Source organism: Syngnathoides biaculeatus, chromosome 23 (genome assembly GCF_019802595.1).
Source record: "Syngnathoides biaculeatus isolate LvHL_M chromosome 23, ASM1980259v1, whole genome shotgun sequence".
Taxonomy (NCBI): Eukaryota; Metazoa; Chordata; class Actinopteri; order Syngnathiformes; family Syngnathidae; genus Syngnathoides; species Syngnathoides biaculeatus.
Genome location: NC_084662.1, coordinates 5,286,053 through 5,310,168, shown reverse-complemented (window position 1 = coordinate 5,310,168; position 24,116 = coordinate 5,286,053). Strand labels below are relative to the sequence as shown.

At 40.7% G+C, this 24,116-nt stretch overlaps 1 protein-coding gene across 6 annotated transcripts in view; it reads right to left on the bottom strand.

The window, feature by feature from the left end:
- Positions 1 to 24,059, bottom strand: part of disp1 (dispatched homolog 1 (Drosophila)) — a 96,800-nt gene extending 72,741 nt beyond the window's left edge. For 2 of the 6 annotated variants that reach the window (XM_061812386.1, XM_061812390.1), the window contains exons 1-2: positions 23,886 to 24,020; positions 6,076 to 6,268 (exon numbers count right to left, since the gene is read on the bottom strand). Coding sequence is in view for 1 of the 6 variants with exons in the window: in XM_061812383.1 (XP_061668367.1) it covers positions 23,886 to 24,031 (146 nt within the window). In the remaining 5 variants the exon portion in view is untranslated. Of the gene's footprint in view, positions 1 to 6,075; positions 6,269 to 23,885 lie in introns of all 6 variants that reach the window. The other 4 variants (XM_061812385.1, XM_061812392.1, XM_061812383.1 and 1 more) reach the window with 3 other exon arrangements.
- Between the last annotated feature and the right edge of the window lie 57 nt (positions 24,060 to 24,116).

Here is a 24,116-nt window from a genome sequence, read left to right as displayed (position 1 = left end):
AACTCTCATTCTACATTCAAGAGGTTGTCATATTGGCTGCATGTTCTGTCTGTGACATCACACTGGGACATTCGCCATAGAAAACACGCGGTGCCACCTACTACGGGAGACGAACAACAGAGCTATTCGGATTTTTCCGATGTCTCTTCTGACACGGAATCTCTTTTTGAAGAAGAGAACATCTCACAACCGAGATAAGTGATCGGGGCAATATGACCCTATCGTTTCAAGCAATATTTAGATGATATGCGGATCGCAGTCAAACCGCATGCGGTCAAACCATCTCTGCGGCCGCGATGAACAACAGCGCCTGCAGCCGCAAGCGACAACAACGGTGCAGCCAAACCGCCTCCCTGTCCCATCCAACTCCGTGGCGGAGATGAGCCACCATGGTCCGGTGCTGCTACGAGCCATCACGGCGGCGCGCGTCCGCTGATCACGGCTTCGGCTGAAGTGGCATAATGACACCTTTAACACCCCTGATTTACGGATTACGCCCCCCCCCAACTATTACTTATTTTTAGTAGCTGTATACACACCTACCTGTCATTTGGAACCCATGAAGCTCTTGTCCTTTGCACCTGTGCAATCCATTTTTCACGACGAACCAGGTCTTTAGAAAAAGTATGAAGAGCGAATCCATCCCCCCAAGTGTTCGAGCAATATCCAGCAATACATTTTGGCTAACACGAAGATACAAAGAGCTACCTCCCCGCAGGTAAAACTAACAGAAACAGACAAGTCCACTTGAGGGCAGTCCCGCCGTGTACGTCACTTCCTGCTTCTTCTCGAAAACAAATCCCTTGAGAGTAAAATTTTTTGCAGTGTTTTTGGGTTAGGGTTGGGGGACCCCTCTTCGTCGGTGGCTATCCGGGCTGATGGACCTGACCTTCCTGGACCCATGCCTCTTAATCCTTCACTTAACACATACTCATTGTACATAATTTTCTCGCTAATTACATCTGGGCACAGAAACATATCATAGAGTTACTGAAGGATTGGTATGGGTCCGCGGGGGTGTGGGTGTCGAGTTTTCAAACATCAGTGCAATTTCCTGGTCCGTCTGCCCTGCCTGGCCCGCTTGATTTTAAATGCATGAAACACATGCATCCCTCTTTCTAAATGCATCATATACACCCCAGGTAGTGGGTGGGTGGGAGAGGAGGGTTTGTTGTTAGCCAGTCATGCCTGGCAGACCCCCCCCCCCTCCCGAGATCATTTCCCTTCCAGATTTTAAATGAATCACACTACTCTTGTGTGTGTGGGGGGGGGGGTGCGAAAACCACATTGCTCCTCCTGAATCTGAGATTTGTCTTCTCGACAAACCCTCCTCTCCAGCACCCCTGAATAGACCTTACCAGGGAGGCTGAGGAGTGTGATCCCCCTGTAACTGGAACACACCCTGCAGTCTTCCTTCTTAAAAAGGGGCAATACCACACCAGTGTGCCAATCAAGAGGCAATGTAACCCATATCCCCGCAATGTTGCAGAGGTGTATCAACAAGGACAGTATTACAACATCCAGAGCCTTCAAGAAATGAGTGAATCTCATCCACCCTCAGGGCATTCCCACCGAGGAACTTTTTAACAACCTTGATGAATTAATCCCCAGATATAAGAAAGCCCGGCTCAGAAACTCCAGACTTTGCTTCCACATATGAAGCTACGTCAGTAAAATTGAGGTCTTCGAAGTATTGTTCCCATGACTCACAACATCCCGAGTTGAAGTCAACAGCGCCCCATCCCTACTATACACAGTGTTGATGGTGTACTGCGTTCCCCTCCTGAGACCTCAGATGGTGGACCAGAATTTCCTCAAAGCCAGGCGGAAGTCATTCTCCATGACTTTATCAAACTCCTCCCATGCCCGGGTTTTTGCCTCAGTGACCACCAAAGCTGCATTTCGCTTGACCAGCCATTACCCATCAGCTGCCTCAGAGTTTCCCACAGGCCCAAAAAGCCTGATAAGACGCTTACTTCTGTTTGATGGCACTCCATACAGCTGGTGTCCACAAACAATTTCGGGAATTGCCGCCATGACAGGCTGATTAACTTAAGGCCACATCTCCGGTCGGCTACCTCGGCAATAGAGGTGCGGAGCATGGTCCACTTGTACTCAATGGTTTCTCCACTCCCAGAGTTCGGAGTTTCTGATGGTCTCTGGCCAGAGGATGGAGAGAATCTCCAAAAGGCAGGTGCTGATGAAGGTTTGGATTCGATGTGTGGTGGCTTTGGTGAGCCTCCACATCTCAGCTCCGTACAGCAGTACTGACTTCACGTTTGAGTTGAAGAACCCAAGATTGGTTCAGCGGATGAGCACTCTGGAGCACCAGACATTTTTCAGATGGATGAATGCTGCTTGGGGCTTGCTGATTTGGGAGCTCACATTTTCACCTGTTGCACTCTGCTTGCTTACTACCAAGGTAGAGAAATAAGTCCACCTCTTGCAGGGCATCACATTCCAGTATAACTGGTTCGTTGCTGGTGGCATTGACTCCCATTGTCTGGGTCTTCTCCCGGTGGATGTTGAGTCCTACTTCTGCTGAAATTCTCTGTCATTCTGTGGTTTTCTCTTGCATCTGCTGATGTGTGTGGGACAACACGGTGAGGTCATCAGCAGTCTTAGTGTCACACTAATAAAAAATAAATTATTGAAAAAAACTGTGCAATCAAAAACTGTCAAAAAATCACAAACAAAACTTTACAAAACTTCCTCAAAAACCCTAAAACCTTCAAAGGAACTATTGTACAGAACCAGGATGATATTTTTGGATATTTTTTTCAGTAACGGGGGTGATTAACAACTCCGGTCATGAGTTTAATAGTACAAGGGAGTTTAACAATACAAAGGCTCAGCAAATTAGACTACTTTTACCTTTCCACAATTTGCAGTGAGCCTCCGAAGACACAATCTGTTGATTCAGTGGTGGAATTTTCTCCCTTAAGCCGTTATTTGCTTTAGCCGTAATGACACAAGGGGAGGAATTTGAGAAATGTCTCTGGATAGCCGACTCATTTCCTTCAGACAGACAATGCCGCAGTGAAGTCTCCTGAAGCTCCAATTACAGGTCAATACACTGCAGGATAGAAACTGCAGCCCGCATCACAACACTTTTGGCCAATGTAAGATTTGAGGTTACTGACATGACCTGATATGATAAAACAGTCCATCTTTTCAATGTCTGTAGTAATAAATAAAATTAATGTCAACTCACTAGTGAGTGACAATAGGAAAATAAAATTGGTTTGTGGAATGAGACCAAATGGCTGTCAGCCAGCACAATTTCAAAGGCTGAATGTTAGGTTTAATCCAAATAGTGGAGTATCTGAAGTAAAAGTAAGTAAGTAAGTTTCTTTCGGCTTGTCCCTTTCGGGGTTGCCACAGCGTGTCATCTCAGATGAACGCACATATTTGTTTGGCACAATTTTTACGCCGGATGCCCTTCCTGACGCAACCCTTCTCAGGGAGGGGAGGCCCCAGTGGGATACGAACCCACAACCCCTGGTTTACCAAACCAATGCTCTAACCAAAATCAAAGGAACTGATCACAATACCTCTTAGATGAAAAGCCCTTGGATGTGATCATCTGAAATTTGAGCAAGAACCCTGCCTTTAAACAGTATTCAAACCCCTTGAACTTTTTCCACATTTAGTGACTTTAAATCACAAATATGAATGTACTGAATAGATACATTCATTCATTCATACATTCATACATCCGGTATTTTGTGCAATAGACCAACACAAAGTAGCATATAAGTGTGAATTTGAAAAATATGTAGCCTACACTTACATTCCAATATGACGGGGTACATATGACTGCGTATATGTACACTTGTGGACATAACTTTACATACCCTGGCAGAATTTGTGAAATACTTTTTTTTTTTTAATACAACTGATGGTAATGCTTTTCTGAAAACCTTACCTTAATTTGAATCCCATTAAAATGCAATTGTGATTCACCTGATCAATGATTTCCTTCAAGAATTGTACACATCTCACAAGTTCTTCCTGGGTAATCAAACATATAAGCACAACTGAGTGTTTTGTCATTCACAAAATAAAAATAGGGCTGTCAATCTCAAAATAAGAGCAGGGAAATAAAGTATTAGGTACTCAAAAAAGTGCTGAACTTCCGAATCATCATCAGATCAGATCGTATGGGTAGAAGTAAAAATCGTGCATTGTTAAAATGCATTATACATGGGTAAAAGAGTTTTCCTGAATTTTGAGGTCAACTGAGTAGGTGCATGTTATATATGATGAACATTTTATGTACACAAACACACACAAAGTCCTGTGAAAAAGTATTGGTCCTCATCTCAAATTTTCTATTTTTGCATATCAGACTAATACAAACCAAGTGAATTTAAAATGCTGTTTTTAAATGATGATTTTATTTATTAAAGAAAAAAACCTATTGGTTTAACTGGCCCTGTGTGGGAAAATGCAATGACCTCCTAAACCTAATAATAGGGATAACCTGAGGAGCAACAACTAAAATGAAGCCTTTTCTATAACTGGCAATGACTGTTTCACATCTCTGTGGAGCTACTTTAGTCCACTCTTCCCTGAAAAATGGTTTGATTTCAGCAAAAATGGAGGGTTCTTGAGCTAACCTGAAGCCCATGTGAAGTTTGGAGATCTGTAGCAACCGACTTAGCTGAAAGTTATTGACCTCCTCGAGCTATGCGCCTCAGGGTCTGGTGACCCCACTCCGTCATTGTATGCAGCCTACTACCTGTCGATTACAAATGGGGCCATGTTCTTATAATGCAGCTGACAGTTCACTTTGAAATATTTAGCACAGAGGAAACTTCACGACTGAACTTGTTGCACAAATGGCATCCAAATGCAGGTGCATAATGGAATTCACTGAGCCATAATTTCACAGATTGCATGCCTAGGTGCTTGACTTTATACACCTGCAGCTATAGAAGTGACAGAAACACCTGACTGATTATTTGATGCATGAGTGAAAACATTTGGGAATAGAGTGTACATAGAGTATTTTGCAAGTTTTGAAAATATGAAAAAGCCCCGTTCAATTCATCATCCAAAAATGGAAAAACCATGCACCTAAACTGACTGGGCATAGAAGCAGCCAAGAGGGCGATGTTCACTTTAGAGGAGCTCAGGAAATAAAAAAATCTGGTGTAAAGGTAACATTGTTCACTATCTTGAACATATCATCCCCATTGTGAAATGGGATGGTGGAAACATCATACTGTCGATGTTCTTTTCTTCTGCAGGACTAGTGAAGCTGGTTAGAGTTGATGGGAAGATGGATGGAGCTAAATACAGGACAATACTTTAAAAAACAAGTGACGGCTACAAAACATTTGAAACTTGGAAAGGAGATTCATTTTCGTGAAAGACCATGATCCCAAACATAAAGCCAGAGGTACAGGAGAATGATTTAGGTCAAAGAACATTCGTGTGTCAGAATACCTCGTCAAAGTCGAAAGTTAAATCCCATTTAGCATCAGCGGCAAGACTAAATAATTGTTGTTCACAGATGCTCTTCATCTAATTTGGCAGAGCTTGAGCTATTTTGCAGAGAAAAGTTGTCAGAAATGTCAGTGTCAAGATGTGCATAGCTGGCCACAAAAGAACCAAAATTGAAGCAAAAGGTGGTTCTCTACAAAGTACTCCCATAGAGGGGCTGGATACAAAAATACACATTCTGCAAAATTGGTTTTAAAAGCTTGAAAATATGTATTATTTCCATTCCAAAATGTGTTGGTTTATCACATAAAAACCCAATAAAAACGGTATTTGTTGTTGTGAGGTGGGAAATGTGAAATATGAATGTATATGAATGATTTTAAAGGCACTGTAAAATAAACATTTTATCATATTCAATAGGTGATAAAAGATCAATATTTTATGGCTTTGCGCATATTCTACCAGTTGACATCAAATCGTATACTTTCATATCTCGATTTCACATCCTGTATTTCATGAAGTTTGCACTCCATTGGGACAGAGCACCTGTCCTCCCATAAGCAGGAAAAAAAATGCAAGATTAGCAATCTTTGTAGCCCATGGATGTATGGAACAAGTAGCTACCTGCTCTACTTGCTGCTTTCCTTATTTCAGATGTTTGATTTATTTCCAGATAGTGGAACTGCTTCTGAATGCCACATTTCACAGGGAACATCCATCCATTTTCTGAGCCGCTTATCTTTAAGAAGGTCATGGGAGTGCTGAAGCCAATCCCAACTGTCAGCAGGAGGAGGGTACACACTGAACTGGTTGCCAACTGCAGGACACATGGAGACAAACAACACTTGTACTCGCAATCAGACCTAGGAGCAATTTAGAGTCTCCAATTAATGCATGTTTTTTGGTATGTCGACCACATGGGTAGATTGATTGACATTAGGTTTGACCTATTCTGGCCTCTTTTGACATGTCACTGGACAAGTGCACATAAAGGCGTGCATGTGCACATAAAAGGGGGCGCGGGTTCTAGCAAGCTGGCTTCCCACTTACCGTCTGTCTCTTGTTTTGTCCACGGCAGTCACGGTAAATTGTGAGGGTTGACTACTTGAAAAGTAAATCTTGGGTCAAAAAAGTGTGGGCGTACTTGGTCTAAGGTATACGTAGGCTAAAGTAAATATAGTCACCAAAAGATGATTCGGATTGATAACAGGAAGAACATAAGATATGTTTAAATGCAGGCTTTTTATGTAATTGAAATTAAATACATTCCAGATGACAAACTCTGGTCAGCCATTTACATGTGGTGACACAATAGAAGACTGGTTCGCACACCTAACTCACATTTCTGAGGACTCAGGTTCAAATCCAGCCTGTGTGGACTTTGCATGTTCTTTGCACATCTGTTTTCTCTCCAGGTTATCCAGTTACTTCCCACATTCTAAAAACATGGATGGTTGGGTAAATGAAGACTCTCAAATTGCCCGTAGGTGTGAATGTGAGTTCCAATTTATATAGAGTGCCTTGTGACGTATTCGGCCCCCTTTAACTTATCAACCTTTTGCCACATATCAGGCTTCAAACATAAAGAAATAAAATTTTCATTTTTGTCAAGAATCAACAACAAGCGGGACACGTTCGTGAAGTGGAACAGAATTGACTGGATATTTTATACTTTTTTTTTAAACAAATAAAAAACTGAAAAGTGGGGCAGGCAATATTATTCGGCCCCTTTACTTTCAGTGCAGTAAACGTACTCCAGAAGTTCAGTGAGGATCTCTGAATGATTCAATGTTGACTAATGGTGATAAATGGAATCCACCTGTGTGTAATCAAGTCTCTGTATAAATGCAATTGTTCTGTGATAGTTCCAGGGTTCTGTGTAAAGTCCAGAGAGCATCATGAAGACCAAGGAACACACCAGGCAGGTCCAAGATACTGTTGGGGAGTAGATTAAAGCCGGACTTGGATTCAAAAACATTTCTCAAACTTTAAACATCTCAAGGAGCACTGTGCATCATATTGAAATGGAAGGAGTATCAGACGACTCCATATCTACCAAGACCCGGCCGTCCCTCTAAACACACCAAAAGTAGAAGAAGTTGCACTGGTCAGATGAAAGCAAAATTGAACTTTTTGGCCACAATGCAAACGATATGTTTGGCATAAAAGCAACACACCATCCCCACTGTCAAACATGGTGATGGCAGTCTCATGGTTTGGGTCTGCTTTACTTAAGCAAGGACAGGGAAGATGGTTAAAATTGATGGGAAGATGAATGGAGTCAAATGCAGGACCATTCTGGAAGAAAACCTGTTGGATTCTGCAAAAGACCTGAGACTGGGATAGAGATTTATCTTCCAACGGGAGAATGATCCAAATCATGAAGCCAAATCTACAATGGAATGGTTCACAAATAAAAGTATACAGGTGTTAGAATGGCCAAGTCAAACTTCAGACCTGAATCCAATGAAGAATCAGAGGGCAGAGCTGAAGACTGCTGTTCACAAACGTTCTCCATCCAATCTCACTGAGCTCGAGCTACAAAGAAGAATGGGCAAAAATTTCAGTCTCTCCATGTTCAAAACTGATAGAGACATACCCCAAGTGACTTGCAGCTGTATTAGGAGGAAAAGGTGGTGCTACAAAGTATTAATGCAAGGGGGCCAAATAATATTGCATATAAACGAAGCCAACTCACAGGATGAGTGAAATGGGTTACAGTTCAAGAAGTGACTCCAAAAGGAGGTTGCAGTGTGATGTCCGTGCACCAGTTCTCATTCATAGAGAAGTATATCCCACCGTCTTCTGTTTTTGTTAGGATGCCATCCCCCTGGTGAATATGGAAGCTGGTTAGATCTATAGCTACATCGGAAATGCTTTCGCACAGCCAACTCTCTGTGAAGCACAGGCCGGCGGCAAGCCGGAAGTCTTTGCTTTTCCTTATCAGGAGATGAAGATAGTCTACATTGTTGAGAGCGTAGATTCGCAAGGTGAATTGACGGGAGCGCCACTCTGTGTCCTCTCCTGCGGAGTTTCACTTGGATTCTGCCCCCTGTCCGCCTGTGCCGTCTTTGCCTCCTCCACGTTCCTTTGCGTACAGACACTTTGGCCATTGCTGCTCCGGTGAGTGGCTTGTGGAAAAGAGCACATTTGCTGGAAAAAAAAGTGTGTGGAAGACTCTCTGATGGCTGGCAAGTCATCTCTTGTGTACTTGAGTCCGTAGACGAGCAAAAAAAACACAAAAACGTAAACAATACTAGGGTGCAATGTACCGAGGCTACCACGCGAATATGTAGTCATCTATCATGATGTAGCTCAGTAGTTCATATAGAACAACATGTAGCAATTAGTTTTACCTTGTTCTTTTGACCTAACAGCTTGATTAAAAACTAGTTTTAAGTAGTTAAAAACGCCCCCGTCATTGACCAGCTCTGGTAGGAAGCAACCAGTGTTTAAGTGATGACGTTTTTAAGTGTGTAAATGATATCAATAGGCACTGATTTCAAGGCAGAGCATGAACAGACGAATGTGACAAAAATGTACTTCTTATTGGTATGGTAAAAATATTATTTGTAAATCAGGTTTGACCTGTTTATTCCGACTGAGGTGTTTATCTAGCACATTTTCAATCGGTTTGGGATCCTAAAGAGATTGTAAATCCAGTTGTGGTGATTTAAAACATCAGAAAAATGGGAATGGGAGACTGAATGGTCCAAATTGTATTGATAGTTTTCTGATCATTTTTCACACAAAATGAAAATATTCAGCAGAGCAAAACAGGACAACGATGACCTTGCAGCTGTTCTTGTATGCCTGAGTTCAGTCACTATTTGTGTTCCCAAGAGAGTGGAGACAAAGCATTTCCAGGTTACCCGCAGACCTTCCTTCTTATTACCAAAGGTCATCTAGCAGAAGAAAATAATGACCTCTCATGCCAAAGGTTACTTGGGGAAGGAATGGATGAGTGCAGGGGTGAGTGTCGGGATTTTTGTGTAACCTCTCACTTTCATTTATCCCCATCATCCATTTCATTAATGGACATTGTTGTATATTAGATTAAACTTCACCAAACTAACTTTAAAGATCAAAAAGCCTGATGTGAGCATACCTCTTCCTCATAAAGTAACCAGTTTGTGAGTTTGGTATTCGTCAGAGGCCTGCGTGAATTCCTGTAGGTGGTATAGCTCTTAGATCACAGTGAGCTCATTAGGTCTTGCCTGCTGTTACACTCACTCAAACCAGACACCATGAGGTGGAATTTCAAAGTAAACAAATACATTTCCTTAGATAAGGAAGAACATATTTCTGACATCTTGCACTTTGAATACCAAAGCTTATTCAATAATAAAATAATAATAATTCATTAAACTCCGATAAAGCATTGTTTTCTTACAAGATATTAAATATACGAGCAATGGGGTAAGGGCTTTAAGCCATGTTTGGTAACGTGTGCAGAATTCGTTGAAAATTTGAAAAGGCAAGTGGTAACCTCAAGGTGTAATAGACTACCTTTATGTCCTGAAGGACTCCTAACTTGACTGAATAAAGTCACATGCACAAATCTTTGCACCAATTATAGTGAAGAAAATAAGTATTTGAATAACCTAACACTCTGCTATATTGCAAGTTCTCCCAAATCATGGAGGGGTCTGAAATTTTCATCGTAGGTGCATGTCAACTGTGTGAGAGATAATCTAAAAAGAAAAATCCAGAAATCACAATGTATGATTTTTGAATGATTTATTTGTGTGATACAGCTGCAAATAAGTATTTGAACATCTGTCTATAAGCTAGAATTCTGACCCTCAAAGACCTGTTAGTCCGCCTTTAAAAGTCCACCTCAATTCCACACATTATCCTGAATCAGACGCACCTGTCTGAGGTCGTTAGCTGCATTAAGACACCTGTCCACCCCATACAATCAGTAAGACTCGAACTTGTAAATTGGCCAAGACCAAAGAGCTGTCCAAAGACACCAGAGACAAAAACTCTGTATTTCTCCGCAACAGCCCAGAAACCTGTCTGATCTAGAGAAGATCTGTGTGGAGGAGTCGGCCAAAATCCCTCCTGCAGTGTGTTCAAACCTGGTGAACAACTACAGGAAATGTTTGACCTCTGTTTTCACATTGTTTTAACATTGGTTTTCTCAGGTGTTCAAATACTTATTTGCAGATGTATTACACAAATAAATCATTAGAAAAAAAAATCATACAATGTGATTTCTGGATTTTTCTTTTTAGATGATCTCTCTCACAGTGGACATGCACCAAAAATGAATATTTCAGACCCCTCCATGATTTCTATGTGGGAGAACTTACAATATAGCTGAGTGTTCAAATAATTATTTTCTTCACTGAATGTAGTGTAGAGCTTTACTATTTCATTTAAATATTTTTTGTTCATTCACAAAAAGTATGTGAGTGGAAAAAGGAAAAGATTAAATTAAGCTCAATTGTGCTTTAAATCCAGGCCTGCTATGAACATTCTGCCCCTGCCAAATGTAATTATGCAGTGCAGACAAGAGCCCATATAATGGAGAGTGGGCATCTGCCAACACCATTAGTATATAGACTTGAAGAAAGAAGGCAGGAGGCAATGCCAAAACACTGTGTCCCCAAGAGCCAACCAAGGACATAAACTACGGTCATGGGTCCACTGACCTTGCCCTAGCATTGCTACGTCCTACAGCTGCTGTGTCCACCTGAAAGCTTAAGTAAAAGGAGCATTGTTGAATGACTGTAAACAGTGAACTTTCTACTATTCAACCCTTGTAGCCCTAACAACTGAGCTGCTTCCCAAGAAAATGTAAGAAAATGTTGCTGGCAAATGTCACCCAGTTAAGCATATTTGGATTCACACGTGTATACAAACCATATTGGAGGTGTAAACGCAGAAAATGTATACACTCTACTAAGTGTGAAGAGTAGCATAGTTGAGTGCATGTTAGAAGTGGCCATGCAGTGTGGTGAAATTAGGTATTAGACTTTGGGGAATTTCTTAACCATTAGCTTAAAGGGTTTTATTTGTGCATATGCGTGACAATTCTCCAACAGGTATGCTGTGTAAAGTTGCATTATTATTTTTCAATTATTATCATAGATATTATTTTGTGGGCTACTCATTAATCAGGAAGGATAAAAAGAAAACTTTGTGAGCAGGGTATACTAAAATATGCATGTTTATAGTAATGTATGTCGTTTGTGTCTAAAAAAACACAAGAACAAGTACTGGTTGTTCACAAGTGACAACAATATCTTACATGGAAGGTGTGAAGGAACACTAACAAGTATTAATTTGAAAATAATAATAATGAACAGCTACATTTAGTAAACATACCAGCATAAAATTATCACAAATTATTCACCTACATCAGACAAAGAGGTCACTTAATGGTGTCGTGGTACACTCACCTGCCTTTGGTATGGGCAGCGTGAATTGAGTTTCCACTCAGTGACAGTGTGAATCTGACTGACTGGAGACCAGTTCAAATTCCTACTTTCACCAGTCAGCTGGGATTGGATCTAGCGCCCAGCGACCAACAGGATAAGTGGTGAATGGAAGCATCAATTAGACAAAGAATGAAAATCAATTGAATAAATTTTGGCAGGAGAGATTTCACACTCACACTACATAGCAATCACTGGGATAAATGACTAGTGACATGTTAGCAAATTAAAAGAAAAAAAAAACACAATATAGTGGATATAAAAAAGTCAACAAAGTCCTGTTCAAATACATTCTCTTGATTAAAATTGAGGAAAAGACAAATCATTTCAAAACATTAGTCACAATTAATCTTATTCAAAACCGACAATAACTAAAAGAAAAAAATAATCAAAGAGCAAAAATGAAAATAAGCCTGCGAGATTTATGTGGTTTCATAAGACCATATTGCACAGTATGCAGCGGGGCTTATCAACTTGGTCCCAAATACACATTGTAAACATAATTCAATGAGTGTTTGGCCACCATGACCTGTAAAGGTACTGAAACTGATTTGGATATGTCCATAAAGTGGATGTACAAAACTCTGAGATGTTAAGGTTATATTAGTCTGGGAAGAAGATCTTTCCATGTCTGCTGATTGTCATTACGAGATACAGATACGTAACAATACATTTAGAATGACAAAAAAATAAAAATCTATAGTACATACAGTATAAAGTACTCTGAGTATATTTTAGTCAGTACACTATGCATACAATGATCTTTTACCAATACCAATTCAATGTTTCTGAAATTCGGTTCGACAAACACTAGGATTCCACTTTCCCCTCGAGCAGGGGTCTCAAACTCATTTCACCTTTGAGCCGTTGGAGGCAGCATCCGGCTGAGGCTGGCCTGCGGTATCGGTACACATGTACTCGCGGCCAATTTCAACTAGAAATTTAAAAGATATCTACTTGTCAAGATCTTCTCAAACATATATTTTTTTAAAAAAGTTGAACACATTAAGATAAACTAGGAGGCAGCGCAGTGGACCAAACTGGTTAGACCATTGGCTTAACAGTTCTGAGGTCCGGGATTCAAATCCCAGCCCCACCTGTGGGGAGTTTGCATGTTCTACCCATGCCTGCATGGGTTTTCTCCGGGCATTCTGGTTTCCTCCCACATCGTCAAAAACATGCATTAATTATGGACTCGAATTCGGCCTTCAGTGTGATTGTGAGTGCAACGGTTGTCTGTCTTCATGTCCCCTGCAATTGGCAGGCAACCAGTTTAGAGGGTACCCCACCTCTTGCCCGATGATACCTGGGATGGGCGCCAGCACCACCGGGACCCTGGTAAGGATGAGCGGCTCGGAAAATGAATGAATTAAAAAAGATAAAAAGATGCTTGTGTCAACAAGTTGTGTACAAAACTACTAGTAAAACACTACATGGCAACGCTGCTGTAATTTTCACTCACTCAGAAAAATATTTCCCTGTTTGCGCGTGCCCGAGAGCCATACACCCCACCATGATTGGTTGACTTTGCACACAACACTGTAAAAGTGCCATTTTTGTAAAACTCGAGGGCCACACTAAGCCCAAAAAAAAATTAGAGCGCAAAAGTAAATAGAAACAAGAAACAAAGGGTGTGCAACCAAAATATTGGCAGAAAAAAAAACCTTTATCTTAGTGTTTCACATCAATCAAGACCTGCTGTGTCACCACTGGCACTGCAGCTGTCACCATTTGTATATTTGATATATTGACAGATACCACAAAGAAACAGGTGTTGCATATTAGTGCCTCCACTCGGCCATCAATAGACTTGGCATAAAAAAAATTTTGGCAATCTGACTTTTTGAAATTTCCTTAAGGAAGAAGGGAACTTTCCTGAGGAACTGGATGAGGCACTGCGGAAGAAAACATTAATACACTTCACGTGGACCAACTCCCTATACAGATCAATACATTTTACATCCCACTGTCTCTCCTGGCTAATGTGTTGCGTTGAGTTTGTTCAAACACCAATCAAAGATGGAATATATTGAATATCTGACTTTGACATTTAGGATCTATTTTTTTTTTTGTCAGGGATCGATATTATGCTAAACTATGAGTTGGTCTTTGAAGTCAATCCTGGCATTTACACAACGTCTTTCTTTATGGACATACTAATGATTAGCCCATACAATAAAGATGGTTATTTTAACTTCATAAGAACATTCTAATCAATATGCATAACAGTTTAACAAAGTCTGGATTTTTTCAATAGTCAATTGAAAAATGAGGGCTAAAGCTTTCAAAGAAACATCTTAGCTCTTCCAATTGCTTTACATGTCTTACCTCATCACTCGTGATTTACACTTGAGGGATAGCATGAGATTGTAAGTGAGCGGATTCCTTCAATGGATCTTGGGTTGCTTGTTTAGCTATTCAGATAAAAGTCATGGTCTGTTCCCCGCACAGAGTGTAGCCTCATTAGGATGTGTTGTAGAAACACAGGAATGTGGACTGGCTTGAGGGTGTAATCAGGACCTTTCCTCCCAGGGACATGTTTCTTGCTACAGACTGACCCTGGAGTTCTGCATTTGGCTCATTTAACGCACAGCCTAAATGTTCTGCATTCCTGAACCAAACCAAATCGACCTATCTGAGAGACATAAGATGAAACTTCAAGCTTTACTAAAATGATTTTAGTCATGTGCATTGGAAAAAAAAAAGAGAACTTGTGTTTCCATCACAAGGTATAATGTTTAGTGTGAAAGCCTAACCCTGATGATGTCAGGGGAAAGGAAACGCAACATTTGTTTTTTTACAGAAGAATAGTTTGCATGTGGAGTTTGCATGTTCTGCCGGTGCCTGCGTGGGTTTCCTCCGGGCACTCCGTTTTCCTCCCACATCCCAAAAACATGCAACATTAATTGGACACTTTAAATTGCCCTTAGGGTATGATTTTGAGTGCGACTGCTGTCTATGTGCCCTGCGATTGGCAGGCAACCAGTTCAGGGTGTACCCCGCCTCTTGACCGTTCACAGCTGGGATAGCCTCCAGCACTGCCCACGACCCTTGTGAGGATAAGCGGCTAAGAAAATCGATGGATGGATAGTTTGCATGTGCTGCCATTAGTCTAAATAACATTTAATTCTTATGCCATTTCTGGTATAAGAATTAAACAGATAAATGCAATTTTTCACCTATTCCTGAGTGTGGCCATGTTGGGGCAATGTCGCTCTCTGCTATAGACTGAAATTTACATCACAAGTGAGATTACTAACGTCACATGGACGCTATGATTACTACCAGAATTACACTTTGCATCCATATGATGGTTTTGAGTATTCTAGTAAATCTGAGTTCAAAATAGTGATACTGTACACTGAAATAAATATTAATGTCCAAAACAACCAAAAACAAAATGAAAATAAAAATGGCCAAACCCATGGCCAAAACAGAAAGCAATTACTTTGAGAGTTGCTGACCAATAAAAACATGCTTCTGGAACGATTTGTCTGAACTTCCATATTTTTAAAATTATGTAAATTACCGTGGGACAATTATCACAATTTAACACAATAGGATAAGAATACAACTAAATACTGTATTATTGCACATTTTCATTACTTTCTCATCATAATCACGAATAAATTAAGTCTTTATTTTAATCCATTTATTGCATCAAATTTGCAATGTCAAACAGTCTACATCGTGTACAACAGGGGTGCTCAATGCGTCCATCGACGCAAGGCAGTTTCGGTCGATCGCGACGGCTTGCCGAGGAAAAAAAGAAAAGACATCAGCCGTATTTTTTTTTAACTTGAGCTCACCGCGCAGGTGTAAACGATGAAAGTACAGGAAAACACGCTGTCAGTGAGTGCCCCCTCCCCTCCCATTTTAAGCTCTCGCTTAAGAAATCTTAAAAAACATGAGTATGGATGCCTCAGGAAAGAAGACAAAACCTATCACTTTCATATGGAATGGGAGGCGGACTTTTTTTTCACGATGTCATTTTCGAAGTGCGTTTGGCTCGTCTGTCAGTGTAGTGAAATGTAGAACGGCATTTTCGAACTTTTTATGGAAAATACGACACCGACATTCCGCCGAAAAGCAAGCTGAAAATGAGAAAAGTGAACGAACTAAAATCCTAATTGGCCGCACACCAGTCCCTGAAGCGTAATTTTGTCACATCACACATAAAGAAGCATAGTTGGCTCGTTGCAATCCTTTAAAAAGCAACTGTCATGTAATGCATGATTTTTAGTATGTTATTAATGAAAAAAACGGCAGTCGACATTGACCCATGCATTTTTTCACCACAAAACATGATTTTGACGTAGACAACTTTTTGTAACTTCATGAAAATGCATGAAAATCCTCTCGAGGGGTTTGTTTTCGAGAAGAAGCAGGAAGTGACGTGCACGGCAGGGCCGCCCTCAAGTGGAATCATTTGTTTCTATTAGTTTTACCTCCGGGAAGGTAGCTTGTTGTTCCTTCGTGTTAGCCAACATGCTGGCTCGTTGCATTGCTGGACATTTCTTGAATACTCAGAAGGATGGATTTACCCTTCATAAGTTTGCAAGCGACCCGGTTTGTCGTGAAAAATGGATTGCACAGGTGCAGAGGACGAGAGCTTTGTGGGTTCCAAATGACAGTTAGGTGTGTATACAGCTACTAAAAAAAAAATAATAGTTTGGGGCGGACCACGTAATTGGTCTCTCACAACGTACTAAAAGATCTGCATAATCATAGGCGTGCTAAATGTGTCGATGTGCGCTTCGGATGGCGTCGGGCTCGCCAGAGAAGGCTGCGGTGCGTTGGGCTCGCGGATGGGGGCGGCTCTGAAGAACGCTGCTGACAATGCCTCACTCAGCCGCGTGCGATGACAATGCAGTAAAGGGACCCAGCTCGACGGTGTTGTTTGTAGCATACTGCTCGGCTATGAATAACGCCCTAAAGCAGCCCAGCTCGGCTCCGTGATAAGCCACCTCGGCGCCGAAAATGAGCCATACCGGCTGAGGTGCCGCGTCCGCCGGTCACGGCTTCAGCGAAGGCTGCGCGTTGGGCTTGCGGACGGCGGCGGATCTGAAGAACGCTGCCGACAATGACTCACTCAGCCGCGTGCAACAACAATGCAGTAAAGCGCCCCGGCTGATGGTGTTGTTCATCGCGTACTTCGGCGGCTATGAACAACGCCCTAAAGCAGCCTGGCTCGGCTCCGTGATAAGCCACCTCAGCGCCGAATATGAGCCACACCGGACAGCTGCGATGAGCCGCAATGGCTCATCTCCGCCGCGAAAGTGGATCAGACGGGGAGGCGGTTTGGACATGACCGCATATCATCTGAATATGGCTCGAATAGGGTAATATTGCCCCGGTAACTTCACTCAGTTGTGAGATGTTCTCTTCTTCGAAAAGAGCTTCCATGTCAGAAGGGTGGTGTTCGTCTCCCATAGTAGGGTCCACCGCGTGTTTTCATTGGCGAATTTCCGAATGACGTCACGGACGGGATGCAGCCAATATGGTGACCACTTGTATGTTGTAGAATGACACTTCTGCAACTTTGCACATGAATGATGCGCTCTCTGCTCATATTTATTTTTTCGTATAGATATTGAAGTGAATAATGTTATATTTATTTTTCATTACAATATCTATTTTGGAATGATTATAGGGATGACACTTGACCTTTAAAAATAAGGTGGAAATATTATCTTCAATAAAATCTCTGCAGCTGTAAAGGAGTATTTATACGGCACTGTGAAGCCATGGGTGATGTGTGGAAGGACATCGGAGATTGTGTTTCTCACTGCAGTTGGACGAATCAACTGACGTGATTGGCACAGCCCAGGTGTGCATTTTCTTTCGTATGGCGTTTAGTGATCATCAACGTGAACTCAGATAGTTACAAAATGTTTTTTTTATTTAATTATGTTGTGTAATATTGGCTCATGCAGTTATGCAAGACACACAAACATACATTTACACATAAAGAATCCTCAATATGCTTTAAAATAAATGTGCTTTGCATTTTTGTAGTGGGTAGATCTTTGTGACTTGGTATTTCTATTTCATCATTGTTCATTCGAAAAAAAAAAAAAAGTCACCTTCACCCCCTCACCCCATTGCGAGAGGCTGCTTGAGAAGTAGATCTTGGGGTAAAACAGTCTGGGCACCCGTGGTCTACAGTAGGTATTAATAATAATAATAATGTGTCCCGTTGTAGAGACTGCGCAAGGCAGAAAATGGTAGATTCACTGATCAAGAATTTAATGACGTAATTGCCTGAGGGAAAAAAATTGTTCGAATACCTGCTAGTTTTGACTCGCATTGATCGGTAGTGCTTACGCAATGGAAGTAGCTGGAAGACCTGGTGGCCAGGATGTGGAGGGTACAAAAGGATCCTGTCCACTCTGGACCGAGTTTGTGTGCCGTGCAGGTCTTCAAGGGTGGAAAGGGTGGTGCCGACGGTTTTTATTGTCCGTTGCAGTTGGAGTTTGTTTTAGTGGCAGCCCCAAACCAGACTGTGATGAAAGTACACAGTACTGATTGGATGATCACTGTGTAGAACTGCCTCAGCAGCTCATGTGACAGGCCGTGCTTCTTCAGAAGCCCCAAGAAGTACATCTTTTGCTGGGATTTTTTGAGGAAGGAATTGATGTTTGTCTCCCACTTCAGGTCCTGTGAGACTGTAATTCCCAAGAACTTGAAAGTCTCAACAGTTGACATAAAGCAAAGCTAAGCAAATTTATTTGTATTGCGCATTTCATACAAAGTAACTCAATATGCTTTACATGATGAAAAGCATTTGAAAACAAAGAGATAAAACATTTAAAACGGGATAAAAACAATAAAAATGACAACTATATATATCCATCCATCCATTTTCTTCACCGCTTATCCTCACGAGGGTTGTGGGAATGCTGGAGCCTATCCCAGCTGTCAATGGGCATGAGGCGGGGTACACCCTGAACTGCTTGCCAGCCAATCGCAGGGCACATAGAGACAAACAGCCGCACTCACAATCACACCTAGGAGCAATTTAGAGTGTCCAATTAATGTTGCATGTTTTTGGAATGTGGGAGGAAACCGGAGTGCCCGGAGGAAACCCACGCAGGCACAGGGAGAACTCCATTCTGCAAATTGCCGAGAGTTGTAAAAAAAAAAAGTCCGGAAAAGACTCTGATGGTTAGCAAGTCATTTCTTGTGTACTTGAGTCCCAAGACGACCGAAAAACACACAAATGTAAACAGGGAGCAAAAACACAAAACATAGGGGCAATTTAGAGTGTCCAATCAATGTTGCACGTTTTTGGGATGTGGGAGGAAACCGGAGTACCCGGAGAAAACCACGCAGGCACGGGAAGAACATGCAAACTCCACACAGGCGGGGGATTGAACTCGGGTCCTCAGAACTGTGAGGCCAACGCTTTCCAACTCAGCCACTGTTCCACTAATTGCAAACATTGAAAGCAAATTAAATGAATGAACAAATAGAAAACACTCAATATGGGATTCTTTCTGTTGCTGCCGGGCTGGTGCAAAGATGGCACAGGGAAACTGATCATTTGAAACATGTAAAATTATCTCAACATTTATGGATATATTGTATCACTAAATAAGGTTAAGACAATAATATGGTGGATACATGCCTAAAATTCCTAGAGGTTAGCCAAGGCTTTTAAGGCAAGACTAACCAGCATGTCAAAATCTGGATCCTGGGTAGGATTTCATCCCTGTTGAAAAGTAAAATATTTATCTCGAACATATCTGAAGCCATGTCCCTAAACAACACTAGTAGCGAAAAGATCCGCTTGAAGATTTCCTTCTAAATGGCTCCAGTCAGTCAGCCACCACTAAAACAGCCATACTGTGTAACAGTTTCAAGTGTAAACATAGTGAGATGGTTTTTTGGCATCACGAGGTCTTTATCTCGAATTTTTGGGTCAACATCAAATCAGCTGTGAGGATCAGTTTAGCCTTGGTAGCAAAATGAGAAGCAAAAGGGTTAAGTTTTGCTAATGGTACAGAAAGAAAATAAAAACAACAACGGTGACAGTCATCACTTAAAATATAATTTTAAAGTCAAACTATTTACAGGAGAGTGCATTTGTATTGTCTTCAATATGGATATTGAGTTGTTTTATTCTCTATGTGCGATTGCTATTGCTCTATGTACCCTGCCTCCTGCTCGTTGACAGGTGGGATAGGCTCCAGCACTCACGTGACCCTTGTGAGGCTAAGCGGCTAAGAAAATGGATGCATGGAAGTTGTTTTCATTTTGAGTCATTAAAAGTGTTGCATATTTTTAGGTTGTTGTAAGAGGTGGCTGTGTACTGCATTATACCATATGCAATATATCGTCACACAAGGATCACCTGCTGATCTGGATAGAAGAAAATTCGTACTTATTAGGGGTATTTGGTCAAAATAGTTTTGATATTTATTATTGCTCATTTTTTTTATTACCAGTCAGGAAATGACATTCACAGTTAAATAGGGTTTGTAATGTTTTTGAACATGAAGTGTTTTATTAATTTTTTTGTTGCAAAAAAGGCTAGTCACCTTACATACACTCTAGCAGGTCTTAATACGTTTTGATTGTGATATACAAAACAGAACTTCTGTTGCGCCATAGCATTCACAACACTGCCCCCAAGTGGCTATCTTAATATGTGTCAAAAATAGCATCTGGACAAATCTATCCATCCCAAAAAAATATCTCAGTATGGTGCACCCCTGGCTGTGTGCGAAATATTTTTGAGGTACTTACAATATGCACACTAAATGACCTCATTCATTCCAATCTTCTCTTGGTGACTGCATCACAATGAGCGATCTCGAGAGAATCACCCTCCCCCCAATATATATATATATTTTTTTTTTCCCGAGTTACATGAAGGTTTTTTGTACCTCAGATACATACTATTAACTTCTGCTTTACTTTTGGGAATCAAAATGTTTTTCATCAAGGCCTATATTCACACTTAATTGACATTTAGTGTAAAAAGATTACTTAAACCACTTACTTTTGCGTCAGTGTTTGATTGTGCGAATCTTTGACTCCAAGACTTATTTTTATTACAATTACTTTCAAAGTGTAAAAAATGGATTGTGCCCAGAGTCCTTGAATTTCTTTTTGTTGACATGATCAGTTTTATTGCATTTACCGGTACATACATTATCTTCAAAATATTCATTAAAACTCAACAGATATTGTTGGGAAGCTATAAAAAGAGGATTAGAGTGTGAAAACTTGAGAGAAAAACAAATCAAAAGCATGTCACAGTTTTAAGTGGGTAATCGAACAAGTCGCTCTACAAAAAAAAAGTTTTTCCATCTATCCATTTTTCTGTCCGTTTATGACCGTTATGAGTCAGGGTCAAGGAAGTGCTAGAGTCAATCCCAGCTATTTTCAGGCAGGTGGGTGGGGAGGTTACACCCTGAAATGGTTTCCAGCCAATCGCAGGGCCAGTATAAACCACCATTCACACTCCACACCTACTAATTTAAAATCTTCAATTAACATACCATACTGTGATTTTTATCTTACAATATATGAATTTACATCCATATATAAAATAGCAATTTCCAACAGGTCATTCCTTCATGCAAATTCACGAGCAGTGCCATAAGCGTGTATTTACAGATGATGTAAACATTACTCCTGAGACATTGTTATTTGAAGCAATCACGCAAAGACAGCTTTGTCACCTTTGTAAACTGATAGATTTGGTGTACATACTTAGATGGTTAACATGATAAAAGTGCGCATAAAGCCCCAACAGAGAGGCTCAATTATTAATAGTCATATGTTTTAATTGAAGTGAATGTCAAGCAAAAGCCACCAAAACGGTAAGTGCTATTTGAAATAAAATTGATTGATGGGGTAACACCGTGTAACCCCTGAATCTTATATGTGCGTTAGTTCAAAATAATTAAATAGGTGTGACATCTGATAAGACTTAGTACATAATTTATGATAGTATTATTGCTGTGGCTGTAGTATACAGAACTATCACACTGAAAGGCATTTCTAACATTTTAAATCCTCATGTGAGAGGTATCAGCAATGAAAGAGGGCTGCACAAGATTCTATTTGGCAGTACAAATTGTAAAAATTGCTTCATTCAATGATGAAGTTATTCATAAAGCCACATTTTCAAAAAGATAGTCCTAACGTTGTAGATTGGAACGTGTAAAGCAGTTACATATTCACCAATGCTTGTACACAACTGTTTTTCCAAAACTGAGACATAATTACTATTGTATGGCATTTCTTTTACAGTAGTCAATGTCTATATCACATAGAGGGAATGCACCTACGTCATAAAATTACGGGATTTTTATTTATGCTGCCATACTGCCGGTCAAACAAAGCATTGTTGAAAGTTAATTCCGTTTTGTCTGATACTGTTAAACATTTAGAAGGTGAAAACAAACAGAGGTACGTGGAAAAATTAAGGTATATTGTGTGAAATGTGACTGCTGTGCGGCCAATTGGGATTTTAATTCATTCACTTTTCTCATCCTCAGCTTGCTTTTCGGCGGAATGTCGGTGTCGTATTTTCCATGAACAGTTTGAAAATGCTGCTAAGCATTTAACTTCATTGGCAGATGAGGCAAACGCACTTTGAAAATGACATTGTTAAAAAATTGTCCGCCTCCCATTTCGTGTGAAAGTGATACGTTTTTTTGTCTTCTTTACTGGAGTATCCATACTCACGTTTGTTAAGATTTATTAAGCGAGAGCTTAAAATAGGGGTGAAGTCACTGATAGCCTGTTTTCCTGTACTGTCATTGTTTGCACATGGGCGGTGAGCTAAAGTTTTAAAAAAAAAAAAAAATACAGCTGATGTCTTTTTTTTTTCTCAGCACGCTGTTGCGATCGACCGAAACTGCCTCCCGATCGACCAGTCGATCGTGATTGACGGATTGAGCACCCTTGGCAAAGAGGATCCATATTTAATGCCAAAGAGGATGTTTTCGCCAATAAGAACCTTGACGATTAATTCACTTCCCTGTCTTGGACAACTGGATATACACATGTATCTGGTGAGAAAGTCATTGAGATTTACACAATTAAGTTTGAAAGCGTATACAAGTCTGGACGCAGACAAATACTTCGTTGGTAATCCGTCGTTGCAGAGGCTAGATACAGGCCCAATTAAAAGTATACAATTTCCCTTGATTTGTACTCAATCAGGAATAAATCCCACATAGTTTTTTTTCAATACAAATACCAAATTGTGAAAAAGGAAATTAGGACAGGGAGGTGTCCTTCGTAAAACTCTCTGTGACGTTTTATTTTTAAAAACGCATTGTTCTCAAATGAGTCAACATGGCATTATAAATACTTTTTAATAATTTGAAATTGAGATGAGTAATTCCTACCTGAAATTAAATGTATTTAATTAAAAGTATTTCATAGGGCACCATCCATCCTGTTTAATTGCCAAAATCCATTGACCTTTTCTGGTCTTTTCAACTGGTATTCTATAAAATTATATCTTTGAAGAACTGTCTCATTTATTGTGACAACAAACAGCACAACAGGTTTCAGGCATTATGAAAAATCTACTCCGGTTCAGCAATTCCCACATTGCTGAGCAGCTTTGGTTGACCGGCAATATGGGGTCGTAAACAAACAGTGACGTCACGAGGACGCAGAATACACGTTTAAGCATGTCAAAGGTGCACCGATTCAAAGCTTCGCTCTTTTGATTTTAAATCACAGCTGGTTCTTTGCGCTAACCTGTACCCAAACCTTTTCCATCGCCATTAAATGTTCCGAAACAACCACCAAATAAGTATAATCGTCTCTTAACTGGAGGAAAGGTATCGTTCATTGTGCTAGCAAATGTCCAGTGTCTTAGCTAAGTGAAGCGGACATCTCAAACTAAAACAGCTGGTTGAACAACACGTTGTGTACTTTGAGAGCCAAAGAGGGTTACTAACACTCATGGAGGCAAATCACAAAGAGCTCTTAAGCGTGACAGGGAAATTGTACCTAATCCTCCAGGAACGTTGCTGCCGAATAGAACAGCTGAAGTATCCGCTTTCCAGGCAGCACGTTGAAGTGGGTTGGCTGTAGCGGGCAGCTGCGTAGAGTTTGTTTGCAATACAGACATATGCATAAATACAAAGATAACCCATTCGTGAAGGTTTCTACGTCGACCTAGCTGCCATATTGGATGTGGTTTCTACGTCGACCTAGCTGCCATATTGGATGTGGCCAACA